This window comes from Myotis lucifugus, unplaced genomic scaffold, assembly GCF_000147115.1.
Source record: "Myotis lucifugus unplaced genomic scaffold, Myoluc2.0 scaffold_12, whole genome shotgun sequence".
NCBI lineage: Eukaryota > Metazoa > Chordata > Mammalia > Chiroptera > Vespertilionidae > Myotis > Myotis lucifugus.
In genome coordinates this window covers 8,976,778-9,004,253 of record NW_005871060.1, presented here as the reverse complement: position 1 = coordinate 9,004,253, position 27,476 = coordinate 8,976,778, and the positions used below count along the sequence as shown (strand labels likewise).

At 41.5% G+C, this 27,476-nt stretch overlaps 1 protein-coding gene and 1 pseudogene across 1 annotated transcript in view; one reads left to right on the top strand and one right to left on the bottom strand.

Annotated features, from left to right (window-relative positions):
* Positions 1 to 27,476, bottom strand: part of LOC102441172 (probable E3 ubiquitin-protein ligase HERC6) — a 60,252-nt gene that overhangs the window by 31,466 nt on the left and 1,310 nt on the right. The window contains exons 2-10 of the mRNA XM_014452069.2: positions 22,190 to 22,349; positions 20,617 to 20,693; positions 16,225 to 16,452; positions 14,820 to 14,914; positions 10,541 to 10,668; positions 8,559 to 8,695; positions 7,905 to 7,972; positions 3,263 to 3,384; positions 1,950 to 2,009 (exon numbers count right to left, since the gene is read on the bottom strand). Of these exons, the coding sequence (XP_014307555.1) occupies positions 1,950 to 2,009; positions 3,263 to 3,384; positions 7,905 to 7,972; positions 8,559 to 8,695; positions 10,541 to 10,668; positions 14,820 to 14,914; positions 16,225 to 16,452; positions 20,617 to 20,693; positions 22,190 to 22,349 (1,075 nt within the window). The remainder of the gene's footprint in view (positions 1 to 1,949; positions 2,010 to 3,262; positions 3,385 to 7,904; positions 7,973 to 8,558; positions 8,696 to 10,540; positions 10,669 to 14,819; positions 14,915 to 16,224; positions 16,453 to 20,616; positions 20,694 to 22,189; positions 22,350 to 27,476) is intronic.
* LOC102430267 lies at positions 11,158 to 12,212 on the top strand (annotated as a pseudogene).

Here is a 27,476-nt window from a genome sequence, read left to right as displayed (position 1 = left end):
TTCTTTTTACCTGCGGGCTTATGGGTCCCCACACACACACAAAATATTTTTTTGGGGGGGGGGGGGGGGGCTTTATTATAATATAATAAAAAAAAATTTTTCCCCCCCCCCCCCCACAGAAAAATTTTTTTTTTTTCTCCCTCCGGTGGCCTGGGTTCTGGTTGGAGGGGGGCAAAGGAGTGGAAAACAGGGGACATCGGTAATACTGTCAACAGTAATTTAAAAAACAAGAACTGAACAAAAAATATTTTTAGTGTGGAAGAGACTAGAGTTAGGGAAGAAAGAAGATACACTGTATGGCAGAGTCCCTCACTTTCAGCCTGGAAGGACGGCAAGAGGAGGAAAGCGAATGGGAAGACAGCAGAGAGAAGCAGTGTCCCGACTCCTCTTCTCCCACCTTTGTCCAGGACGCATAGAGATGAACAGGAATGCTGTTTTGAGCTCTAGGAATATACTGCCTCATGAGCTGCCAGTGGGAAGCCATGCCAGTTAACTGCCCTGGGCTGCTCTGGTGCCCAGGTGAAGTTGTTGGAGTGGCTGAGAATGCAGCTGGGTTAAGAACCAATGGGCCAGGGGATTGTCAAGGGTGGAAAAAAAAGGAGACATATGTAATACTCTTTGTAATACTTTAAGCAATAAAACAATTAAAAAAAAATAAAAACTGTCAAGAGTAAAAAAACAAACAAAAAACAAAAACAACAACAAAAAAAGAACCAATGGGACAATAGTACAAAATAATGTTGAATGTAAACTGTAATTGAAAAAATTAAAAAGAAAAAATGAACCAATGGAACAACTGAGTTGTGTAGGGGCAAGGAATAGCTGCAGCAGGGGTTAAGCAAGCACCACCTACTGGCCAGGAGGGGGTTAGAAGATGTGTACACTCAGTATCTTCTGAACCATGAGCCAACTTGAGGCCAACGCAACAAGGGGAGGACTGGGACCTGACCCAGGAAAGGACTAGAATGAGTTATATTGGCTGTAAATAGACCCCAGGGCACTCACGTCCAGAGAAAGCAGAGGGCAGCCTAAGGGTCCCTTCATGTTGCTATGGCCCCTTCACCTCCCTTTGTATACTGTTTAATTAAACAAGAAAGCCATTGGATTGTGGTGGCTTTAATGGCATGGAGGCCTACATAAAGAAACAAAATCTAAGCCTGTAAATGCCTCAAAGTTATGAAATCAAAACCTAAGGATAAGCAGTCACAAACAGCCTAGGCTTAAAGCTATAGCCACTCAAAAAGTTTCCTTTCTTTGCTTCTGCACTTTCTCTATGTCAGTCTTTCCCCTGGCTCCCTGTTTGCAGAGCGCTCTTAACCACCTCCTGTTTGGCACTACCCCATTTGAATCAATATTTGTTCAAGTAAACTCTTAAGATGTTTAAAATGCCTAGGTTATCTTTTCATGGTTCTTAGTCACAGTATTGCTGAGCATAGAAGGATGGGAAAAAATAGAAGACCAAATATTGAGTATGTTACAAAGGAATTGTTTAAACGACTAGGTCAGACCAAGTGTCAAACCAAATATGAAGTTAGATTTCCCTCTGCAATAGAGAGACTAGTTAAAGATAAATAGGATCTGTTTTCCTTACTGATCCCACCACAATAAGAACTGCCAAGTACAGCCTTGGCCTCTAAGTACAAAGGCAATGAGATAATACTCATGGAAACAAAGATCCAGATAAAAACACCATTCCTCCCAGTCAGAGAACAGAGGAGGGCAGGGTCGAGGAAGTAAACAATGTGAAATAGGAATTACAACTTAATAGTGGCCTAATAGAAAATTACTTTACAAAATGGAAGAATTCTGTAACAACCCATGGAGTTTTCTATGCTGGACTTTTTGTTCATAGATAACAAAATTCACAAATTGAAATGACTGACTTGAAAGACTTCATTTAAAAAATTCCCCACTGTTTTAAATGAAGGTAAATCTCATGTAAATATTACCTTTTCTTTAAAAAACTTGCAGTCAGACAAGCAGGAGATGAAAATATCATTCTAATTTCACTGCAAAAGCAATAACATAAGGGTTAAGTCACAACATACAGAAAAGCATGCCTCCTGTCTGAATATATAATTGATGATGTGGAATCATTTTTAACGAAAATAACGATTCTAACGATTCTTCTAAGAGTCCTCCAAATGCTGGTTATGCTTTGTGCATGTGACTACTACAACTTATCAACAGCCTTCATAGCTGATTTGATCAAGTAATCTAGAGTTAAATAAATCCATCCTTCTGAACACTAACTATGGAACTCCAGAGAATAAACTAACTGTCTGTCTATCTATCTATCTATCTATCTATCTATCTATCTATCTATCTATCTATCTATAAAAGCCTAAGTGACCATTTGACCAGTCGACTGGTAGCTATGATGGCACTGGACACCAGGGGGCAAACACTCAATGCAGGAGCTGCTCCCCGGTGGTCAGTGCGCTCCCACAGCGAGAGCACCGTTCAGCTGACCAATAGGCGCCAGACGCCAGGCTCATGGCTGGTAAGCGCAGCTGCAGTGGCGCAAGCCTCTCCCACAGACACTCCCCTGTGTGCCCCTCCCCCATCTGGACTGGGACTGGGATCAGGACCTGCATCTTGACTGACTGGGCATGAGCCTGTGGCCGCTCTTTGGTCATGGGCGCACCGGTATCACCCTAGGACTAGAGAAGGGAGACCACAGCGGAGCAGCAGCGAGTCTACTGAGCAGTGGTGGCAGGTGCTGTAGGGCCTGGGCTCAGGCTCCTCCCCGGAGGAGAGGATCTAGCCTGCTTCGAGCACTGCTACATCCCTTGGGGGATGTTGGACTGCTGGTTTCGGTCAATCCCCACAGGCCAGGCTGAGGGACCCCCACTCTGTGCACCAGGTCTCTAGTGAAGACATAAAAATCACTCCTACATCTCCCTCACCTATCTAGGTGTCTGAGATATTGTATGTCCTCAATAGCGTGGGGAAAAAGTAGGTTTATAGTTATGAGTTCATGAAATAGAGTTCATTCTTGCATTATTTATTAATTATTGTATTAATTTTCAATACGAGCAACTGTAAACCTACTTTCCCCCCTACCCTGAATAAATCTGTTAAGTCGACAATGAATCAATGAATAAATCAATCACATCTTCAAACTAAGAGGTGGCAGAAGACAACGCTAAAATGCAAGTGCCTTCACAAGAAAGCCAAAACCTCATTCTTAGGTCTAGGATAAAGTGACCATGGCTCCAGAACCAAATAAAAGTGTTAGATAATTATTGGACCGAGCCACCTCTTAGTCGCTTCACGTTCATTACTTCCACTTGTCATTGCCATCCACTGTTCTGTCCGGGACGGGTTAATTCGGCTTATTTCTGGCAAGGTTTTCTTGGAAACATCTGTGGAACCAGTATCCTTCAAGGAAGAAAGATAAAAGAACCATCAGGAAAAGACACACACATGCTGAGTAACAGGCAATCCCGTAATGCTTGTGGCACAGGCTGTAGATAGGACCAGCTCTCTTAGGTAGTGGGGTTTGGTGGGAGGAGCTAAGGCCTCAGATTGGTCTGGTCCAGTTCCTAGCTTTGGCCACTTTGCTTGGTCTGAGCCTTAATTTAGCACTTAGAAATGGGATAATACAAAATATTAAAAACAGGAACTCAAACAGATACTTGTAGGCCAATATTATTGCAGCGTTATTCGAAATAGCCAAAAGATATAAACAACCCATGTCCACCAACAGCATCAACAGATGAATGCTGTATACACATGCAATGGATTATTCAACCATGAAAAGAAATGAAATTCTGATACATGCTACAACATGGATGAACATTGAAAACATGCTAAGTGAGATATGCCAGAAAGGACAAATATTGTATGGTTCTACTTATATGAAGTAGGCAAATTATACACAAAAAGTAGATTAGGGGTTACCTGGGGATGGGGGTAATGAGGGAATGGGGAGTTAATATTTAATGTTTACAGATTTTGTTTGGAGTGATGAGAAAGTTTTGGAGATGGATAGTGTTGATAGTTGCATTCTACAACACTGGAATGCAATTAATGCTACTGAACGGTTCACTTAAAATTGGTTAAAATAGCAAATTTTGCAATATATATATAATAAATATGTATATATTTATTATTATTATTATTACCACAATAAAAAAATGAGATAGTAAGACCCAATACCTAGATCCCTTGGATCTTATTATTAGGTATACAAAGCTTTATATTATAGTAGGTACTCAATAAATACTAGTTTCTTTTTCCTCTTTAATAAGACACAGATGTTTACTTTTATATCAACAGTTTTTAAACTTCAGCATGCAGCAGAATCGCCTGGTTATCTTGTTAAAGCATAGACTGCTGGGCCCATCCCCACAGTTTCTGGTTCAGTAGGTCAGGGGTGGAGCCAAGAATATGCACCTGGTGAGTTCCCAGGCGATGCTGATGCTGATGCTGCTGGTTTGGGGACCACACTTTGAGAACCATGGTTCTATACCAGGGGTGGGCAAACTTTTTGACTCGAGGGCCACGATGGGTTCTTAAACTGGACCGGAGGGCCGGAACAAAAGCATGGATGGAGTGTTTGTGTGAACTAATATAAATTCAAAGTAAACATCATTACATAAAAGGGTACGGTCTTTTTTTTTTTTTTAGTTTTATTCATTTCAAACGGGCCGGATCCGGCCCGTGGGGCCATAGTTTGCCCACGGCTGTTCTATACAATACTTGAAACCAAATGGCTCAGCCAGACGTGTCAGAAATCACTGTCTGGAAAGAAAAATCAGTCTTATAACACTTGGAGTGCGGGAAACGAGTTAAGTCGGCTCGCGTGAATTGCGCGTACTCCGCGGGAGCCGTCTTTAACTCGGTTCATATAGATTTGCGGTGGAGTGCGGGAAACGTGTAAACTCAGGCCGATTGTAACTGCGTATTACCAAATATTTGTTTGTAATCCACCCTTTTGGTGGATGGAACAAAACCAAAAGACAGAGCCATCTTATATTTTGGCGGGAAATTCACCCGCACTCCAGTCTTATAACATAGAATTCCAAATACACTAGTACTCTGTTCCATACTATACCTTGGCCTCCACTGAACTTGTAATGAGTCAGGAAATTTTGGTCACTTTTGTTTAATCTATACTAAAAAAAAGTCTAGGTAACCCTCGTGCCCTCTCGCGATGCCCTCATGTCACCACAAGATGGCCGGCAGGGGAGGGAAGTTGTGGGTGACCAGGCTGGCAGGGGAGGGCAGTTGTGGGTGACCAGGCCTGCAGGGGAGGGCAGTTGGGGGCGACCAGTCCTGCAGGGGAGGGCAGTTGGGTGCGATTGGGCTGGCAGGGGAGGACAGTTGGGGGCCATCGGGCCAGCAGGGGAGCGGTTAGGGGGCAATCAGGCAGGCAGGCAGGCGAGTGGTTAGGACCCAACATTCCTGGATTGGGGGATCGGGCCTAAACCAGCATTCAGACATCCCCCAAGGGGTCCCAGATTGGAGAGGGTGCAGGCTGCGCTGAGGGACCCCCCCCCCCCCCCCAGTGCATGAATTTCATGCACCAGGCCTCTAGTGCTTAAATAAAGACCTTTGAAGAAGATGTGTAACCATGATTCCTAAAGTTCCCTCCAGCTTCTTTATCTGAGTCCTGCAGTTAAATCCCGAGGAGGCTTTTTCCCCCCTTTTATATCACAGGAACCTTGGGATAATAACCTGCTCCCTACAGGCACCTACTTACTATTCCTTCTACTTTCTACTTCAAAATCCTGACTCCTCCAAAGGGCATGACATCAGACTGTATCCTCTGCCTCCCTTTCTTCTACAATCATCTCCAAGTGTCCTAGTCAGTACCCTTCAATCATTGACAACTCTGGCACCTTGCTGACTGTCTTCCTCAGCACCACCACGCCTGTCATTTTTCTTCCTGTCATTCTTGGCAACTTCAGAATTAACACAATTTATTCCCCACCTTGATCTCTCAATTCTTGATCTCATCTCCAGTCTTTTCCTCTGCTCTGCCTCAGCCACTCATGCCCTCCATCAGGGTTTCTAAACCGATGCTTCTGACACTCTGAGTCAGCTAATTCTTTGCTGTGAGGGGCCGTTTCGTGCACTGTAGGATGTTGAGCAGCATCCCTGGCCTCTACCCACTGTATGGCAGTAGCAGCCACCCTCACCATGCATGTCTCACTGCATTTATGACAATTATTCACTCTTTCTCATGCATTACTTTCTCCATATGAAATGGATCATTCTTTCTCACTGGCACACAAACATACCTTAATATCACCTCTCTAGACAATAGCAAAACCCTCCCACAGTTCTCTACTCCCCTTCACAACAAAACTCCGACTTGTCACAGCCATGGTTTCTACCGGCTCCCCTCCTGTTCTCTGTCTATCCCACTAAGTCAGGTGTCATCAACTCCCCGCCCCCTGCCAGATGACTCAGTCTTAACAGAGCAAAAACAAACACTGTGTTCATCTTACTTCACCTCTCAGCAGGATGTGACGGAATTGGCCACTTCCTCCTTCTAGAAACAGTTTCTTCTTGTGGCGTGATGAGGCACCCTCCCTGGTTCTCTGCTACCTCAGAAACTGGTCCTTCTCAGGCTCTTCTCCTGGCTCCTCCTCCCTGCCTGATTTCTAAATGGAGAAATCCCTCCAACCTGGATGGTGTCCCCTTCTCTTCATTTTTACTTTCCCTCTAGGTGACCTTTTACCCAGGCCCCTGGCTTAGATCCCATTTAGAGTTTGATCCCATGTTTATATCCTAGCGCTGACATCCTCCCTGAGTTCCAGATTCAGACATCCAACTAAACTCCGGATCACCTCTCCAAGGACATTTCAAATGGGCCCCACCTCACATAACTGACCTTGCCTTACGCCTCTGGCTCCATCTCAGATGATTCTTTATCCTATCCTACCAAGCTCTGTCTGACTGGCTTTCTTTCTGTTCCTCACACAGGTAAATGTGTTTGTGCACCAGGGCTTTCTACCCGTCGTTCCCTCTACCTGAAATGCTTTCTCTGTTTCTAAGCTGCTCAAATGTCACCGCCTCTGCCAGGCCTTCTCTGACTGACATTTCTAAAGAAGCCCACCTCAAAAGACCCGTTTGGTTTTCTTTGGAGCACCTCTCACTCTCTAACAAAACCTTATTGTGCATTTCTATGTTTATTATCTTTCCTTTTCTGTAGAATCCAAACACCATGAATGAGGGCAACCTTCTAGGATACAAATAATAGAATCCTTGTATTATTCACTTTCATCTCAAGTGCTAAGAGCTGAGCCAGAGACACAGGAGGTGTTTGTTGACTGGCTGATTGAATGGCTATGACAGAGCAACCAAGAACAATCTCCTGATTAGCCCAGCAACACAGAGACCTTTGCCTCTCACCATTTTCTGCCCCAGGCAACATAGTAAGAGTCTATATGGATGTCAAGTTTAAAACATCCCTGATAATAAAGAAAAGTACAAGTTAGACTTTACATTTCAGAACTCATCTGGAAATAAAATAGTAAAATCCTCTCTGTTAACAGTTAGGAAGGCACTGGCATGGTGGACAGTGGTGTGAGTTCTGAAGCTGGTTGGATTGCCAGGGTTGGAATTCAGCTCTGCCACTTCTTAGCAGCACAACTTTGGGCGAGTCCACCTCTCTGAGACTCAGTTTTCATCTGTAACGTGGAGGGAAACAACGCCAACTAGAGTTGATATGAAGAGTCAATGTGTTGATCCACTTGGAGTACTCGGATTAGTTAGTGGGAAAGCAATGCATTTGGGGGGGGGGTCTCATCGTTAGGAAGCCAAAGGAGGAAGTGAGAATTACATAATATTTTAAAAAAGCATTCTAAGAAATTTGAATATATACAAATGATACAATATTGCTTTGAAATCTAGAGGGAAAATGATTTTAAAGAAACATTAATAGATACCTGATAAGTTGTCACAAAGTTGGCATATGTTCCAGCAAAAATGTGTTTGACTTGAACACCCACAAGGTCTAAAAGAAAGTGATAAATCCATGCTTATTGCTTTTATAAGTAAAAAAATAAATCTTTTGGTGTAAATCTAAAACGTCTCTTAAAAATAGTCTTTAAAAAATCTGATTATTACCAAGCTAAATTGACTTCCTTAAAGGCAATTTCTAATCTTCTAAATGGATTTTGACTACAAACGGCAGAAAAGATTAATTTTGAACAGGTTACATGTCATATATTCACTTGGCCGAAAATTTAATTTTTCATGCATTTGCGTCATGAAGCCAGGCTAATGTGCTTTATAAGAGGTTTGATTAAATATATAGTAAAAGTGTATTGCTCTGATGCTTAAGTAACTGATTTGGGATCTTCTTTTGTATTACCTAATCTTTAGAAAAGGTTATCAAATACTCCAGGAATCACTACATAAGAAAAAATGCATATTGCACAAATGAAAAATAATAGCACTAAAACAAACAAACAAACAAAAGTAATAATAGCACTAGATGAACCATAGTTCTGTGCACTCCTTTGAGAAGAAGCTGAATCATATTTTTCCTCAGTCAAATCAATGAACAGAAAATCATGAGTGAGTGGGACCACTTATACCATCAGCAGAAATCAGGCAGCTAATGTCAGAGTTTTCTGTTTGGGCCTCCGGATGAGGTGGGCTGCTTATACAACTTGATCCATGACCAAAAGACACCACCCTACGAGTGGTGTAGACATACGCAAGGGTGTGGAAACTGCAGGAGAGAGAATACATATAGTGAAGATCAGGATACTCATGCTTTCTGAGAAAGATGATGTCTCTTCACACACACACACACACACACACACACACACACACACACACAGAGAGATTTATCTTACTCTAAGTACACAGATCCCTTATCACAATGTCAGTGTTAGAGGGTACCAAATGATGTGGCTAAACAAATGGTAGGTGAACATTACTAACCTTAAACATAGAATATAATTGATGGATCTTTACTATGGTTTCTATAGTTTGTGTTTTAAATGCAAGTGTTTTATTTTATGAATTACTAGTAGGTAAATGATACTCAAAGTGTCCTCATAACTAGTTTATGCAAAACTCTGAATATACATGCAAATATTCTTCATCTTCTACATGCATGAGCATGAGATTACCAAGTACCACTGTTTTTGTTATACACCCACTCCCCACCCTCCAGCACCGAGTTAGGTGGTCTCTACACAGTAAACTTCAAAATAACCCCTATTAAGTAAATGCCTAGGGTGAAAAAGAAAATAATGAAAAAATTAACCTATATTTGAAAAAAGTAAATTTCAGAAAAGAAAATTATCTATAAAAAGAATTGTCATATTTTAGGGTTGTAAGCTTTGATAACATTCCACGTGAGTTCTTTCTTTTATTTTTTTTTTAAGATTTTTATTTGAGCCCTGGCCTGTTTGGCTCAGTGGATAGAGTGTTGGCCTGTGAACTGAGGGGCCCTGGGTTCAATTCTGGTCGGGGGCACATGCCTGGGTTGCGGGCTTGACCCCCAGCGGGGGGCATGCAGGAGGCAGCTGGTCAATGGTTCTCTCTCATCATTGATGTTTCTGTCTCTCTCTCCCTCTCCTTTCCTCTCTGAAATCAATAAAAATATTTTTAAAAGATTTTTGATTTTTAGAGACAGAGAAACATTGATGTGAGAGAGAAACATTGATTGGCTGCCTCCTGCATGCCCCCTACCAGAGATTGAGCCCACAACTCCATATATGCCCTGACCAAAAATTGAACTGGCAAACTTTTTGTGCACAGGACGACACCCAACCAACTGAGACACACTGGCCAGGGCTATATGACTCATTTGTAAGTCATATTCTCTATAATAATAAAAGTGTAATATGCTAATTAGACTGGACGACCTTCTGGACGAAGCTGGGGCTGCGAGGGAAGCCCAGGTCCCAGGTGCCAGAGGGAAGCCAGTGTCGGCAGCCAGGGGTAAGAAGGTCTACTCTTGCACAAATTTTGTGCATTGGGCTTCTAGTCTATAATAATAAAAGCATAATATGCTAATTAGACCAGACAGCTGAACGACCTTCCAGACATCCTTCCGGACAACCTTCTAGATGAAGCCGGGGCTGCGAGGGCTGAGGCAGCCACCACGGCTGCGAGGGCCGAGCCCCTTTAACAAATTTCGTGCATCGGGCCTCTAGTATATAGTAAAACACTAATATGCAAATCGACCGAACGGTGGAACGACTGGTCGCTATGACACGCACTGACCACCAGGGGGCAGACACTCAACGCAGGAGCTGCCCCTGGTGGTCAGTGCGCTCCCACAGGTGGAGCGCTGCTCAGTCAGAAGCCAGGCTCACGGCTGGTGAGTGTAGCGGCAGTGGTGGGAGTCTCTCCTGCCTCTGCTGTAGGCTGGCAGTAAGGAGCAAGAGGTCCCAGACATCCCCGGAGGGGTCCCGGACTGCGAGAGTGTGCAGGCCGGGCTGAAGGACCCCCCACCCCCACCCCAGTGCACGAAATTTCATGCACCAGGCCTCTAGTGTGTGTGTGTGTCGGGGGGCACACACATATACAAACAAAAGAAAGAAAGAAAGAAGCTTATTACCTTCCGCAATCTATCTGTGAAACTAGGCCATCAATTCTTTCCACTTCTTGTGGACCACTCTTCTTAGCAGTGGGGCTGTGTCCCAGCTGTCCAAAGCAATTGTCTCCAAATGTGAACACTTTCCCATTCTGTTTAAAAAAGTTGAAATCGAACTAATTTCAGGTAAAAAAAGTAATTAAAAAGTTAAAGATTACGTGTCATAACAGAGGTATATGAGAGCACTATGTGAAATAGCCTATATAATAAAAGCCTAATGTGCAAATTGTTTGACCAGGAGTTTGACCGGGAGTTCGACTGCTTGCTATGATGTGTGCTGACCACCAGGGGGTGGTGTGGAACATGGCGGGCATCGGCAATCCAGCGCTGGCATCGGGCAGCAGTGGAGGTGCTGCTGGCACCAATGGGCCCCGATGAGAGTGGGACCGTGGCGGGATGGTGGAGCAGGTGAGTGGGCGGTGCCAGGCCAAGGCGGGTGCGAGCGCGAGCAGGGGCCCGATTGCCCTGCCAATTGCCCACAGATGGTGACCAGTGGAGGGGGCCGGGGCCACCCCCTGGCTCCTAGGTGCTGAGGGAGCTGGGTGGGGGGCCTGGCCCCAATTGATCCTCTCGCAGGCAGGATGGTGGAGCAGGTGAGGGGGTGATGCCAGGCCACGGCTGGGTTGTGAGGCTGGGGGCACGAGCTGGGGCCCAATCCCCGCAGGCCATCCTGAGGGACCTCATCTGTACACGAATTCATGCACCGAGTCTCTAGTAAGCTCTATATAAGGAGGAGGGGTCTATATTTACTATTTCTAATAGTGAATATAGAGTTAACACATTAAACATAAAATATCATTGGTACTCCCTTAAGAATTAGGCATTTAATACATGTTTGTACAATGAATGGATGGACAAATTAATTGGTTCAAAAATTACACTAACATTTAGTATGGGATTGCTTTATTTATTTGTGCATTCTTCTGGAAATAATCTCTTTTCAAAAGAATTATTTTTTAATTTTATTTTTCAATTACAGTAGACATACAATATTATTTTAGTTTCAGGTGTACAACATATGATTAGACATTTATATACCTTACAAAGTGATCACCCCAGTAAGTCTACTACCCATCTGACACCATACACAAAATATTATTGATTTATACCCTAACCTGTACTTTACATTCCCATGACTATTTTTATAACTGGCAATTAAGACTAATTTTATAACTTCTTAATCCCTTCACCTTTTTCACCCAGTCCCCGCTCCTGCTTCCCCCACCCCCAGGAAAAGAGATCATATTAGGTGTTTGCTATCCAGAGCCTCCACTCTTTCAACCCCTTTGCTGATGCAAGTAAGGGTGAATATCTGCATCCTGCTGGCACAGAGGATTATGTCCATATAAGAATTCAACTGTCCAAGGGATCACTGATGATTACGATAAAAAGAAACTAGTGAAGGTGTTTAAGAAGAAATTTGTCTGCAATATTACTGTAATTGAGCATCCAGGATACAGATAAGTAATTCAGCTACAGGAGGACCAGTACAAGAACATATGCCAATTCCTCGTAGAGATTGGACTGGCTAAGGATGACCAGCTGAAGGTTCATGAGTTTTAAGTGCTTGTGGCTCACTGAAGCTTAAGTGAGAATTTCCTTGCAACCCTTGTCACAAGTTTAATTGTAAAATTGATTTGAGAGAGAGAAAGAGTGGGGGGAGGGGGGTTTGAGAGAAAAACATCGACTTGTTGGAAACCTTGGTGTATTGGGATGATGCTCTAACCAACTGAGCTATCTGGCCAGAGGCCCTTGTCACAAGTTTAAAAACCTCACCACTTGTATAATGTAACCAACTGGTGTTTGCTTTGAACTTGGATTAGTGTGACTTCTTCATGCAATAAACTGAAGAGCTGAAGAAAGCACCCCCCCTATGCATTCTTCTGGGAATTTTGTGGTTTCAGATCTTACATTTAAATCTTCAATCCATTTTGTGTTTATTTTTGTATATGGTTTAAGAAAATGTTCTAGATTTTTTTTTTGCATGTATCTGTCCAGTTTCCCCAACACCATTTATTGAAGAAACTATCTTGTACATTCTTGCCTCCTTTAGATTAATTGACTATATAGATGTGGGTTTATTTTTAGGCTCTCTATTCTGTTCCATTGATCTATGTGTCTATTTTTATGCCAGTACCATGCTGTTTTGATTACTATAGCCTTGCAGTATAGTTTAATATCAGGTGGCGTGATACTTGCAACTTTCTTCTTCTTTCTCAAGATTGTTTTGGCTATTCAAAGTCTTTTATGGTCCTATATAAATTTTAAGGTTATTTGTTCTAGTTCTGTAAAAAATGCCATTGGTATTCTGACAGAGATTACATTGAATCTGTAAATTGCCTTGGGTAGTATGGACATTTTAATGATGTTAATTCCCCATATCCATTAGCACAGTATATCCTTCCATTTATTTCTATCTTCTTCAATTTCTTTCTTCAGTGTCTTATAGTTTTCTGAGTACAGGTCTTTTACAACTCTTTGGTTAAATTTATTCCTAGGTATTTTTTTGATGCAATTGTTTTCTTTTTTAAAAATACATTTTATTGATTTCAGAGAGGAAGGGAGAGGGAGAGAGAGATAGAAACATCAATGATTAGAGAGAATCATTGATTGGCTGCCTCCTGCATGCCCCTTATTGGGGATCGAGCCCGCAATCTGGGCATGTGTCCTTGACTGGAATCAAACCCGGGACCCTTCAGTCCACAGGCCGATTCTCTATCCACTGAGCCAAACTGGTTAGGGCTGTAATTGTTTTCTTAATTTATTTTTCTTACAAAGCTCAATATTGGTGTATAAAAATGCAACCACTTTCTGAATATTAATTTTATATCCTGCTACTTTACTAAACTCATTTAAGTTCTAATAGTTTTTTGGAGGCATCTTTAAGGTTCTCTCTATATAGTATCATATCATCTGTAAATAATGGCAGTTTTACTTCTTCTTTTCCAATTTGGATACATTTTCTTTCTTTTTCTTGTTTGATTGCTGTGACTAGGACTTCCACTACTATGATGAATTAAGAGTGGTGAAAGTAGACATCCCTGTCTTGTTCCTGTTCTTAAAGAAAAAGCTCTGAGCTTTTCACCATTGAGTATAATATTAGCTGTAGGTTTGTCATATACTGTCTTTATTATGTTGACATATGTTCCCTCTATCCCCACTTTACTGAGAGTTTTTATCATAAATGGATGTTGGATATTTTCAAATGCTTTTTCTGCACCTATTGATATGATCCTATGATTTTTATATTTCATTTTATGTCACTTCTCTTTTATTTCTGATTTTATTCGAGTTCTCTCTTTTTTTTCTTAAGGAGTCTGGTTTATCAATTTTACCTTTTATCTTCCAAAGAACTAGTTCTTGATTTCATTGATCTTTTCTATTGTTTTTTTTTTAGCATCTATTTTCATTTATTTCTGCTCTTTTATTATTTCTTTCTTTCTACTCACTTTGGGTTTTGTTCTTCTTTTTCTAATTCCTTTAGATGTAATCTTAAATTGTTTGAGATTTTTCTTGTTTCTTGAAATAGGTCTGTTTTGCTATGAATTTCCCTCTTGGAACTGCTTTGACCATGTCCCATAAATTTTGGGTCATTGTGTATTCCTTTTCATTTGCCTCAAGGTATCTTCAAAAGATGATTCTTGATTAAAACAACTCTAGATTTCTCTTGTCAATTAAGAATGATATAATTCAAATATGCTTTTCAAACAAATAGTAAAAATTATTTTAGATATTTAGTCTTTAAATTTCAACCACAGTTTTCAAGTCTATAACTTATGGCTATGGAAAAAAATCCATCACAAAGGAATATCCTATATAGCCAGTACAAAAAGAGGAGGAAAACATTCAGGAAGCCAGTTCATATCTGTACCAAGCAAGAAGTGGAACAATATATGTTCTAGTTTGTAATGTGGGTTATTGAAAATTGTAAAAATTACTTTGTGCTCCTATAATAAATTTTATTTGTAGAACCACATTATAAATAGGTACTAAAAAGATTCTCTCCTATTAATCTAATTTAGTAGGTATCTAAAACTATATCCTAAAGCTAAAATTAACTTTTGTTATAGGATCTTGAAAATTTCATGGTTCATATCGGGTAACTTCTCCTTTTAAAGATTTGTACACTGAATGGATATATTGAGATATTGATCCACAACTTGATTTCAACAATAATTAGTAACTGAACCTTGTGGTAACATTTGATTGAAATTTTGAAAAATAGGAAGACATTTTGAATTACCTGGGTAAGCACTGCAGTGTGCTCATAACCACAGCTGATGTAAATCACATCTAGACTCTTTAGCCGACCAACTGAAAGAGGCTTGTAGCTTTGCGCTGTTGAAAGAAGTATAAGAAGCAGACTCAGTTAGCGTGAGTTTTTATATTTTTATAGTTTTTAATATTTTTATTATCTTACAATTAATTAACATAATTTTTAGAAGTGAATAAATAACCAGAGGTTTTAGAAAACACAGGGAAAGCCCTGCTTTGGGAAAGAAAAGCAGTCTTTTAGCATGTATTTCTGGAAACTATTTAATCTTCTTTCCTGAATCTATTGTCCTGGAAAGCTAAGCTTTAAGACCTTCATCCTAATTATAGTGTCATCATGTTGAATTCATTTCTGTCACACAGTAGGTATTTTGCAAATATGTAATAGTAGTTAAGAAAATAAAAGAACCTACTTCATGCTGACAGAATTAAATGAAATTAGATGTAAGTGCTCAGCATGGTACTAGCACTAAACAGGTGCTAAAAATATGTTAGTTGAATGTACTAGTAAAAAATTGAACAAAGGAGGACAGGGCCCATGGGGAAGACTTCACAGTGAGTTTTGTTTAAAGGTTGCCAAAGAAACTCGTGATTTCTCCTACTGCTAGCAGGCTTCTAATCCAGTGGTTCCAAAATTTTGCTGCACAGCAGAATCACCCATGAGATCTTTGTTAATGACTGATGCCTGACTTCCATTCCCAAACATCCTGATTTAATCGGTATAGGGTCCAACCAGGACATTGGGATTTTTAAATGCTCTCATGGTAGACAGAATAATGGCCTCCCAAAGACGTCCATGTCCTTTTTTCCAGAGCCTGTGAACATGTTAGGGTACATGTCAAAGGGGAGTTAAAGAAGCAGATGGAATCAAAGTTGCTAATTAGTTGACCTTAAAACAGGGAGATCACAAGAGTCCTTTAACTGAAGAAATGGGAGGTAGACGTGTCAATGTCAGAATAATGTGACTTGAGAAAGACTTAATCAGCCAGCCATTGCTGGTTCTGAAGAAGAAAGGGGGCTGAGTGAAGGAATGCAGGTGGTCTTTAGAAGCTGGAAAAGAGAAGAAAATGGCTTCTGCCCGAGAGCCTCCAGAAAGGAACACAGCCCTGCTGACACCTTGATGTTAGCCCAGGGAGACCCACACCAGACTTCAGACCACCAGAATAGTAAGATAACACATCTGTGTTGTTTTAAGCCACTACATTTGTGGTAATTTGTTACAGCAACCATAAAAATTAATGTAGCCTCCAGGTGATTCTAATGTTCCATAAAGTTTGGGAACCACTGTTCTAACCTCTGGGACCGCCCTTTGCAGAGTTGGTCTTCCAACTGGAAAGAAATAATAATTTATTGCAGGCACAAGATTATCTCCTTACCTGGGACATCTTTCCCGCTGAGGGCCAGCTGCCCTGCACTGTTGCTTCCCCAGCCAAATGAAGTCCCAGAGAGAGACAGGGCAAAGCTGTGGGCCCCTCCTGCAGCCACCTGAGCCAGGGGGATCCCCTCTAAGGACCTCACCCGCTGCGGGCTGGCTTGGGAGGGAATGTCCTTCCCCAGGCCCAGCTGACCGTGGCTGTTCTTTCCCCATGAAAACACTTGGCCATCTACAGAAATAAAGAAGAGAAATTCAGAATTGCAAGTAGAAACTGCCACCCTAATTTAAAAAAATCTTTAAAAAATAAAACAGGGTTAAATAAGGTTAAAGTATTCTGGCTAAAGGCAAAGGTCAAGATCACCTTCAGGGGTCCCTTCTAACAACATCCACTCCTCTTCTCCTTCCAAGTAAAGGGCAACTGTGTTCTTTCAGGTGCTCAGGCCAAAAATCTTGGAGTCATCCTTGACTCCTCTCTTTCCTTTACATCTTCCAACCCAGCAGATCCTAAAGCCTCTACTGTCAGAGTTTATACAGAATCCAACTACTTCTCACCTCCCCACTGTTAGCTCCTCAGTGGCCAAATCACCATCATTTCTGTCCTGGAAAATTACAACAGCACCTTTCTGGACTCCCAGATCCCACCTTTGCCCCCAGCAGTCTGTTCCAAAGAGTAGCCAGAGTGACTGACCTTTTAAAGATATGAGTCAGGTCGAACCATTCGGGAGCTTGCTATCTCACTCAATAATAGACTAATTCTTACCACAGCTCACAAGCCCCATGTGCCCAGTATTTCCCACGACCACTTCTCAGACCTCATCTGCCCCTTCCTCATGCCTCTCCATATATCCTGCTCTTGCTGAGCACACCACCGGGCATACCCCCTACCTCATCACCTTTGTTTTGGGATCATTCTTCTGGATCATGGCCTTAGCATCGTATCTCCTTCCTTCCCTTTCGGTCTCTGCTCATATGTCACCTAATAAGAGATAGCTTCCCTGACTTCCTGTATAAATAGAAAAACCCCTTTCCTTCACCCAAGCACTTGCTCTCTGTCCTCTTACCCTCACTCACTTTTCTTCAGACCCCTTATCCTTATCTGTTATACTACATAACTATTTGTCTCTGTGTTTAAGGGTCTCTTCTCCTACTTCTCTTCCTATCTAATAAAGAGGGGATATGCAAATTGACCATCATGCCATCACAAAGATGGTGGCGCCCATAGCCACAAGATGGCGGCACCCAGTCCCCTCAGCCCCGCCAGAGTCCCCCAGTCCTTTCAGTCCAGCCAGAGGTTTGGCTGGCATGCAGTGAGGCTGGACCCACCCTCAGGTCCCCAGCCACCCAGGGCCGGCCCAAAGTGTAGGCAAGCCTTGGATGGCGGCTGCCTAGCCGTCCAGGGCTGCCTGAGGCTTGCGCTGCTGGCAGTGGCAGCAGCAGAGGTGTGATGGGGGCATCGCTTTCCCCTGATCGTCAGGTCGCCTACCACCCCTGAGGGTTCCCAGACTGTGAGAGGGGGCAGGCTGGGCTGAGGGACACCCCCTCCAGTGCATGAATTTTCATGCACTGGGCCTCTAGTCTGAATATAAGCTTCCTGAAAGCAGGGTCTTATGTTTGTTCACTGCTATATTCCTTTGTTAGAAACACTGCAGGCACTTGGTAAATATTTGTGAAATGACTCCATGGGGGGGAGGGGGTGGGAACCAACATTTTATGTTGAATTTGACCAGAGAGGGAAAATTAGTATCAAATTTTTAAAAAGTTGCTCTAATGCTTAATTATTTGTCCAGAGAAATGCCACACATCTCAGATTTTTAAGTTATTATATCTAACTTTTATTTTGAACTCTTCTAAGTTATTTCTATCACTGAAAATAATTTTTGAGAACATGCTGAAAAATGTCAAACTGTCATGAAAGTGTATGAGAACTCACAGTTCACCATAGCAAATGCATTGAGTGCTGGGGTCTACACAGCTTTTACACTCCAGATCAACATAAAGACAAATCAATGCTCCAAGGAAAAAATTCAAATCATTTCCATAATTAAGAAGTTCCATTTGTTCAGTGGTTGAGCATCAGCCTATTATGAACCAGGAGGTCATGGTTTGATTCCTGGGTCAGGGCACATGCCCGGGTTGCAGGTTCAATCCGTGACAGGGGCTGTGCAGGAGGCAGCTGATCATTGATTCTCTCTCATCATTGATGTTTCTATCTCTCTTTCCCTCTCCCTCTCTGAAATCAATACATGGATGTATTTTGAGGGCATTATGCTATGTGAAATAAGTCAGACAAAGACAAATACTGTATGATCTCACTTACATGTTGAATCTTACAAAAACACACCAACAACTCATGGATACTAAGAACAGAGTGGTGGTTGCCAAGAGTTAGGGATAAAATGGGTGAAGGGAATCAAAAGATACAAACTTCTAGTTATAAAATAAATGTCATGGGAATGTAATGTTCAGCATGGCCACTAGAGTTAATAATACTGTATTGCATATTTGAAAGTTGCAAAGAGAATAAATCTTAAAAGTTCTCATTATAAGAAAAAATTCTGTAACTGTTTGGTGACAGATGCTAACTAGATTTATTGTGATTATTTCACAGTGTATACAAATATTAATCATTATGTTGTACACCTGTTGTATGTCAATTATACCTCAATAAAAATATACATTTTATAATTTTAAAAAAGAAGAAAAATAAGAAAGGAAAAGAAACTAATATTTATTGTACCCTACATGCTATGGACTATTCAGGATAAATTGTGTACCTTCTCTCACTGAATCTTCTAAACAACTTTTAAGCTATGCATCAATATTCCTACAGATGAGAAAACTGAGACTCAACAAAGTTAAATAACTTGCCTTAGATCAAATAGCTAGAGTGGTAGGTAGAAGGAAGCACACTATAGCCCTGGGATTGTCCTGGTTGCATAGCCTACATGGTACAGTGATTAAGAACGTAAGATTGGGATATAAACATAGTGAAAGTCTCTGAGCCCAACTATCCTTATTTCTGAAATAAGGATACAAATAATACCTAGGTTCTGTGTTTTAAAATATTTTTATTTATTTAAAATTTTTATTGATCTTGAGAAAGTGAGCAAGAGAGAGAGAGAAAGAGAGAGAGAGAGAGAAACATTGATGTGTGAGAAACATTGATCGGTTGCCTCCCACACGCATGTGGCCCAACAGGGGATCGAACCCGAAACCTGGGTATGTGCCCTGACCATGTGGAACCCACCACCTTTTGGTGCATTGGACGACACTTCAACCAACTCAGCCACACCAGCCAGGGCCCTAGCTTCTGTGTTTTAGGCAATTACATGAGACAACACACGTAAAGCATTTAACAGTAGCACATAGAAGGCAACTAAGAAACGCTGGCTGTCCCTGGCCCCGGTGTCACAATGGCAGTTATGCACACGAAACCACCAGGGGGACACACAAATGTCCCATGTCTCTTGAAGGGGACCAGAATATGCCCCGTTTGGAAGATTATTTTGAGCTGAAGGCAACTGAGAATAACAGTTGCGGAAAGGGTTCTCTGCCCTCCCCTTATCCACCCGAAGGCAAGGCATCAATTTCCTTTTGTGACGGCGTCCCCTTGGTACCAGGAATGGGAGAGGGACTCATCACCAGAGATGGAGAGTCAGCATTGGCGTGAGGGTGCCTCAACCACCCTTAATGAAATAACCCTCATCTTCCATTAGTTCCCCCCACATGTTTTCAAGTCCCTTTCCCACAGTTTCTCTCCCCTAGCCCAAACCTCCTTTCCTTTGTTCACATGGTATATAAGCCCCAGAATCTAACCACTTCTTGGGTTTCACTTCTTTTCGTGAACTCCCATGCCCGAAAGTATCAATGAAAATGATGTGTCTTTTTTCTTAGTAATTTGTCGTTTCTTATATTTGTAGCCCTCCAGGTACTGAAACTAAGGAGTAAAGGAAAAGTTTTTCCTCCCTAACACTTTCCATTGAAATTTGGCAGGATGGACAAAGGATTGAGGATGTTGACAAAAAAAAAAAAAAAGTAGTCATGATTTTGACCTTTCTTTCTTTGATCTAAGTAAAAAAGAGAATAGGCCTTTGTCTACCTGAATTTGCCAGTGAAGACAAGCAATTCCACAAAAAGGGCAAAATGCTGGAAATAAAACCACTACTGGGTTCTGAGAGAGTCAGCCAATCAGATCATGTAAGCAGAGATGGTCTTTATGGCAGTGAAATATGAATTAGGCAATAGTTAAGAGTATAATAAGAACAAAGAAAATTGAAAAAACATATGAAAACAACATCTCTTCTGAAATCTGGAGAGTTAAAAACTTCTAAATGCATTAAAGTGAACCCCAATGCATTAAAAGCCAACAGGAGATCGAAAACACCTTTTTTACCTTCTGATAATGCCAGGGAATGGTAGTCTCCACAGGAAACTTGTATTATTTTTATACCATCCAGAGCTTTTATCTTCCTGTATTAAAAATGAAACATAAAAAATATACAAACTCTATTAATCGTTCTTTAGAATGTATCACTAAGTGGGCTACAGGTATTTAAAACATCCCAGGTAATACATTTGGTTTAGAAAAACAATTTAATGTTCTTGTATTTCTGTAGTATCTTTTTTTCAAAGCTTTGAACTGTTTTTAACATGACATCAGCATGTACAAAGGTGCAGGGCAGAATTCAAAACAGTATATAATGCAAAAGTGACTTTTACTGGACTTTTAATGCGTTATTTAATGTACCAATTTTTATTCTGTACTTATTGATGTAAAAGAAAAATAACTTTCTTCATACACATATAGCACAGGGCTTTAGAATTTATAGGATACTATTTTAATCCCTGTGAGAAAAACAAAACCATTGGGTTGAACTGCCTCTACAGGATCAAAACGTAACTATCCGCAGTTTCATATGGTTGAACCTAGAACTCAAAGTAGATATGTTTCAAGTTGTAGAACTAGACTCAAACCTTGGTCTTTCCGTTTCAAGTTCAATGATCATTCCTCAAGCCACAGCAATTTCTCACATGATTGAATGACCACAGGGGGTAACAAGGTAACTTCCTGGTATTAGAAAACATGCTCTTGACCATTTCCAAAGCGTGTAATTCATGAACACAAAATTTAGGCTGCTTGTCATATCATTTGTCCTAGAAAACTTTTTGTGAGGATATGATTTCCCCCCTCCATTTTACTAGGTAAAATATTAGGACCCAGTGATTATAACAAAAAGGTTATGTTGGAAGAAAAACATTTCTTTTTCCAATTTGGGTGCAGTGATTTGAGGACCTGCAATTAATTGACAATAGACAGATTAACAGTAGAAAAGACATGGCTCATTTATATGTACACAGGGGAGCTCCCAGTAATAGAAACTTTGTGGAATAACCAGAGTAAAAGTTTATATATATCAACATAACGAAAGTCGGGATTGGAGGAGGCAGTTAGAACTTCCATGGAAGAGTATGGGAGTTTCTATTGTGGGTTTTGTTTTTTTGTTTTTTGGGGTTTTTTTTTGGTGCTGATAGGACAGCTGAATTCACAGGAAACTCCTTGCTAGGAGGGTTAATGGCAGCTGAATTTTAGGAGGCACTGTTTTAGTCAGATAGGGAAATTCAGATAAATTGCTTTCTGCATCTTCAGTAGCTCAAATGTTTTTACTTTAATCTTTATGCCAACTCAGGGGGTCCAAGTTGTATAGGCATTTCCAATAGATTAGATTAAGACCGAAGGGTCACATGTTCACATTCACCATGCCCTTCTCTTTCATAGGACTTTAAATAATAATTGGTGTTACAAGTTTTGCCCCCGCCTCCTCCCTGCAATATACTGTAACGGTTGAGGTTAGAGACTGTGTTTGTTGGCATAGTCATTTTTGTACCCTGGCATCTTGCATGGTACCTGGCAGGTGGAACTCAAAAATATTGAATGAATGAATGAATGAATGAACTGAAATACTTACTTAGGCGTAAAAATTTTTTCCTTAAATTCTCCAATCCCCAGTTGTCCTTCAGAACCAGCTCCCCATGCAAAGACCCTTCCTTTGTGACAAACAACCAGGGAGTGCTCCTTTCCACAGCTCACGAAAACAACCTGTAGAGTTTCCAGTGCCTTAATGGGTTCTTCAGGAACAAAAACAAAGCAAAACAAAACCCCCACAGATTATTAATTTAACAGAAAGTTCAAGACAGTACTTTTCCTTCAAAAAGAAGGGTCATTCAAATTGCTTGTCTCTTCCAACAGGCCTTTAAATCAAGGCCTAACGTCCATGCTAAAGGTCTGAAGGAAATAGCTCAGTGTGTGTTATACTGTCTTTATGGGAATATAGCTGGTATTCAAAAGGGTGGGCATCACGGAAGAGGGGAACCTGTAGGAACTATGACACTTGAGCTAATGTTCTTTTCTATGATGGTGGTAGTAAAACCCAGCAAAATGAAGGGAGTTGGAAAGAAGATGGGATTGCTTCTCTACTCTTTTGGATCCCCAGCCCTGAACAGTGAGAACAAGGAATTAATCCCTTGCTCAGGAGGAAAAAGCAGGGAGCCTGTCTCATGAGTGTGGGAGGCAGAAGCCAGATCTCACAATGAAGAGTGCAGTGATATGCCTCTAAATGGGCCAAGTGGGCCCACAGATGAAAACCTGATCACATTTCCCTGCAAGCCAATCTAGATTCTTTCCCAAAGGGCTGGAGTTAAGTAGAATAATTATAAGTGAAGTTTTTGTTAACACAAATTTTCTTTTTAAAAATCTTTGTGATCTTATCCTTTTCAATGATTTACTTTCAAACTACGCAACAATTTAAAAATTTCCCAAAGATTGATACACTCACAGAGGTAGAAACTGGTTCTGAAAGGAGTTTTAGGGATAAAAAAAGGCAGGTTTAGGGAGTTTTAGGAATAAAGAGGCTCCATGGGGGAGGAAGGCATAGGTGAGGGCTTGGAGTTGCCAAAAGGCATACATTCACAGAGAAAAAAAAAGGATTCTACAGGATAAGCGGAGAGGAAGACATCCATTCACAGAAGATAGGGAAAAGCCACAGGGTATGGGGAAAAAAGGAAACAAACTTTCACAGAGGACAGAGAAATGCAGACAAATGGGAGAAAGAGGAAAACAGATTTTCATAGGAGACAGAGAATTTGTTGTAGTAACATATATAGAAATGTTTAAAAATGTTAAGAAAGGTTTAAAATGTTTGAGTTAATTTTCCTTGAAACTTAAAGTGTGATATTAAGGACACATTTCCCATTGCCCTGAAGCGTATGTATTTTATAGATAAGGATTTGAACTTTAGTTATTGACTCAGAGTGACTTGTCAAGATAACCATTTGAGTGAGTGATATATTTTTCCTAAGATAATCACATGTAGCCCCTTGCCCTGTTTGAGATTAACATGTGTGCACTGACGTAATTTATTTTATTTATTTATATATATATATATTATTGATTTTTTACAGTGAGGAAGGGAGAGGGATAGAGAGTTAGAAACATTGATGAGAAAGAAACATCGACCAGCTGCCTCCTGCACACCCCCCATTGGGGATGTGCCCGCAACCAAGGTACATGCCCTTGATTGGAATCGAACCTGGGATCTTTCAGTCCGCAGGCCGACGCTCTATCCACTGAGCCAAACCAGTTAGGGCATGACGTAATTTATTGATAGCCACCTGAACTGTTGCCGGTGCGGTACAGGCTTTAAAAATGGAGGTCCTGACCAGCCAATGGTGCTTGCCTGTCGAGACAGCCACAAAGGCACGTCCTCTTGTCAGTCCGGCAAGCAACGCCATTCCATGTTTCTTTTCTTGCCAGACGACAGAAGAACGGCCAGTACCTCTCGATCAAGATGCGATTGAGCTCTTGGGTGAGGAATGCTGGCCCCTGCATCCAGACCGGACCAGCCCAGCTGCCGGACCCCAGAGGACAGCACCACCAGGATCCCCATTAAGCCTGTACCCACAGCATCAGGAACTTGTGTGAGTAATAAAGTGCTGTGTGATTTGCAACTGCATATGTTTCATGTGCTGTAATTCCTCTGGCAGTTAACTGAATTATTTTGCATACGCTCAAAATTAAAATTAAAGCTTCTGGTCTTTTCAGTCCTAGGCCTGCCCTTGATCCTGCTTGCGTAGAGTAGCAACTACTCTTGCTAGCAACTACTTGAATGTACCACACCTGCACAGTTAAAGTTTATTTCAAGGGACACCGTAGATAAACACACCAGATCCTTTCCTAGGATTTACTTGGGACAGAATTCTACCACTGAAGGGGGAGAGATAAAGGGTCACCACATGGGGTTTTAGGGTTTGAAGCTGATATTCTGCAAAAGAGTGACCAATTAGAAGGCAGTATGAAGAAACAAAGAACTGCAGCCTTTATAAACCTTAGAAAAAAGGAGCTTAGTGGGTTACCCCCTTCCTACTAGTGGGAGTCTGTATGTGCTTCCAATAAATTTCTACCCTTGCATCTACCACCTTTTGTCCAGTGGCTTCATTCTTCGAATCCACCTGGACAAGGACCCGAGAAAGAAATTACCCTTGCATCCTGCTCAGGAAAACAACCCGAATCAGACCACCTTCCGGAAGAACTGGAAGTATCATTAAGTATCATGATATCCCTCATTTCCACCTGAAGGGAATCAAGTTGTGCCACCCCAAAATGTGCCGCTTTGGCATAAGGATTGTTCTGAGCAGAAGGCAACAGCAAATCAACAGATGCAGGAAGAGTTCTCTTCCCTCCCCTTAGCCACCTAACAGCAGGCATACATTTTTCCTTGTGAAGGTGTCCCCCAGCAAGAGTAACTCATCAATGGAGCTGGCATTGAGAAGAGCCTGTATAAACAACCCTTACTAAATTAACCTTTGCCTTCCATTAGTTCCCCCATATACTTCCAAGTCACTTCCCCACAACTGAATATCCCTCAAAGCCCAAACGCCCTATTTTTGTTTAAATTGTATATAAGTCCCTGAATCTCAGGACTTCTTGAGTTTAACTTGTTTTCTGTGAACTCCCGTGCACCAAAACTATTGATAAAATTGTATGCTTCTTCTCTTGTCTAGGTTTGCAGATCCTCCTGATTAAGAAGGTAGAGGAAACGTTTTTCCTCCCAGACACAACCCTTAGAATTTATTCTTAGTAAGGAATTAGAAAATTCATTAAATAATATCTACAGTAATGCCAATCATAATATTATTTATAAAAGCCCCTAATGAAAAAACACATATACTAATTTCAACAAAAGGAGAATAATTTAAGAGCCTGGAATGTTATGCTACAATTTGAAATGTATTTTCAAAAATATGTAACAAAAAGGCAATAAGTTCATGATACTATGTTCGGTGAAAATGCAATTTAACAGAATTATATAAATACTGGGTTTACAAAACTGTATAATGACATGATTTCATAAAGATTAAATACATAATATATAAAAACAAAAAGGCAATGCAACAAAATATTAGCAGTTGTCTTTGGGTATTGGAACTATCGGCTATTTCTTCCCCTTTGTTTCCACAACAACTAGTAATGGTAAAAATGCTATTACATATATTTTTAATTTTAAGAAAAAAAGATGCCCATAATTTCTGGGAGAAACCAATATGGCGGCATAGGTAAACACCTGAAATTGCTGCCTCGCACAACCACTTCAAAACTACAATTAAAAGACAAAACAGACATCATCCAGAACCACAGGAAGGCTGGCTGAGTGGAAATTCTACAACTAGAAGGAAAGAGAAAAGCACACTGAGACTCAGAGGAGGTGTGGAAGTAAAGTGCAGAGGTACGTAGGCGCACGTGGAAAGGGCTGGCAACGGAGGACGCCGGTGTCTTTTTCAATCGGGAGAGAGTCTCAACCTTCCAACTGCTCTGAACTCCAGTTCTGGGCGAGTCTCTGGGGACCCAGACTCATACGGGGAGAAACTGGACTATCTGGCATCTGACGGAACTCGAGGGTGGCTTTCTCTCATAGGTGCTTGCAGCGATTACCGTGGGACACTGAGACCCGGGGGCCTCTTAGGGCAGGACTGAGGATCAGCCATAGCTGTTTGCTTAGCCCTGTTGATTCCCTGAGACCCCGCCCCACCCAAGCTGAGAGCAGAGGCTTTTGCATATGAATGGGCTGGCCCTTTGAGATCTAAAATTACCTAACAAACTTCAGCTGGGTCAGAGAGACCCAGAACATCCAAAAGAAGGCTCAAGGCCCCACAGCAGCTTGCATTGCTTCACAGCTGGGCCTCATCTGGGCACCTCCAAACCCCAAATAAGAAGAGGAATCTGCAGCTCTCTCCGTAGCTCCTGCTGGGTAGCCTCAGGCAGAGGCTAAATTAGCACCTCCTTAGAGATCCAAGAGCCAGTGTAGCCAGTGGTCAGAGTGGGACCATCCAGATTACAACTCCTCAAATCCGTAAGGGACACACTCAGGGGGCAGACTCAGTGAGCACCAAAGCCCACTGAAGCAAGTCTTGCCCTAGAAGAGTGTCTTCAGCACAGAAGTTCTCCCACTGTAGACACAGCTGATTCTCACAGACAATTGGCCTGGAGGTCAATTCCTCCCAGTGATACCTACAACAATCAAGGCTTAACTACAACAAGACTGTGCACACAGCCCACAAAGGGGTGCACCAAGAGTGTCCATCTCAGGTAATTGGGGAGTCTGAGCCACTGGGCCCTATAGGACACATAGCACACAAAGCCACTCTATCAACACAGGGAAGCATAAAAAATGCGGAGACAAAGAAACAGATCACAAATGACAGAAATGGAGGAAAACAAACTACTGGATATAGAGTTCAAAATCACGGTTATAAGGTTTTTCAAGAATTTTCTAGAAACCGCTGATAAATTTAGTGAGACCCTCGAGGATATGAAAAAGGACCAACTAGAAATTAAGCATACACTGACTGAAATAAAGAATAATTTACAGAGATCCCACAGCAGACAAGAGGATCCCAAGAAATCAAGTCAAAGACTTGAAATACGAAGAAGTAAAAAAACACCTAACCCGAAAAGCAAAAAGCAAAAAAGAAACCCAAAAATATCAAGATAGTGTAAGGAGGCCTCCTGGGACAACTTCAAGTGTCCCCCACATCCCAAATTATAAGGGGGGCCCGAAGAAGAAAAGAGGGCAAGATATTTGAAAACCTATTTTGAAGAAAAAAATGAACAGAAAAAATTCCCCCTACCTGGGGGAAAGAAAAAAAAATTTTCCAGTCCCGGGAAAAACATAGAAACCCCCAACAAAAAGGAATCCCAAG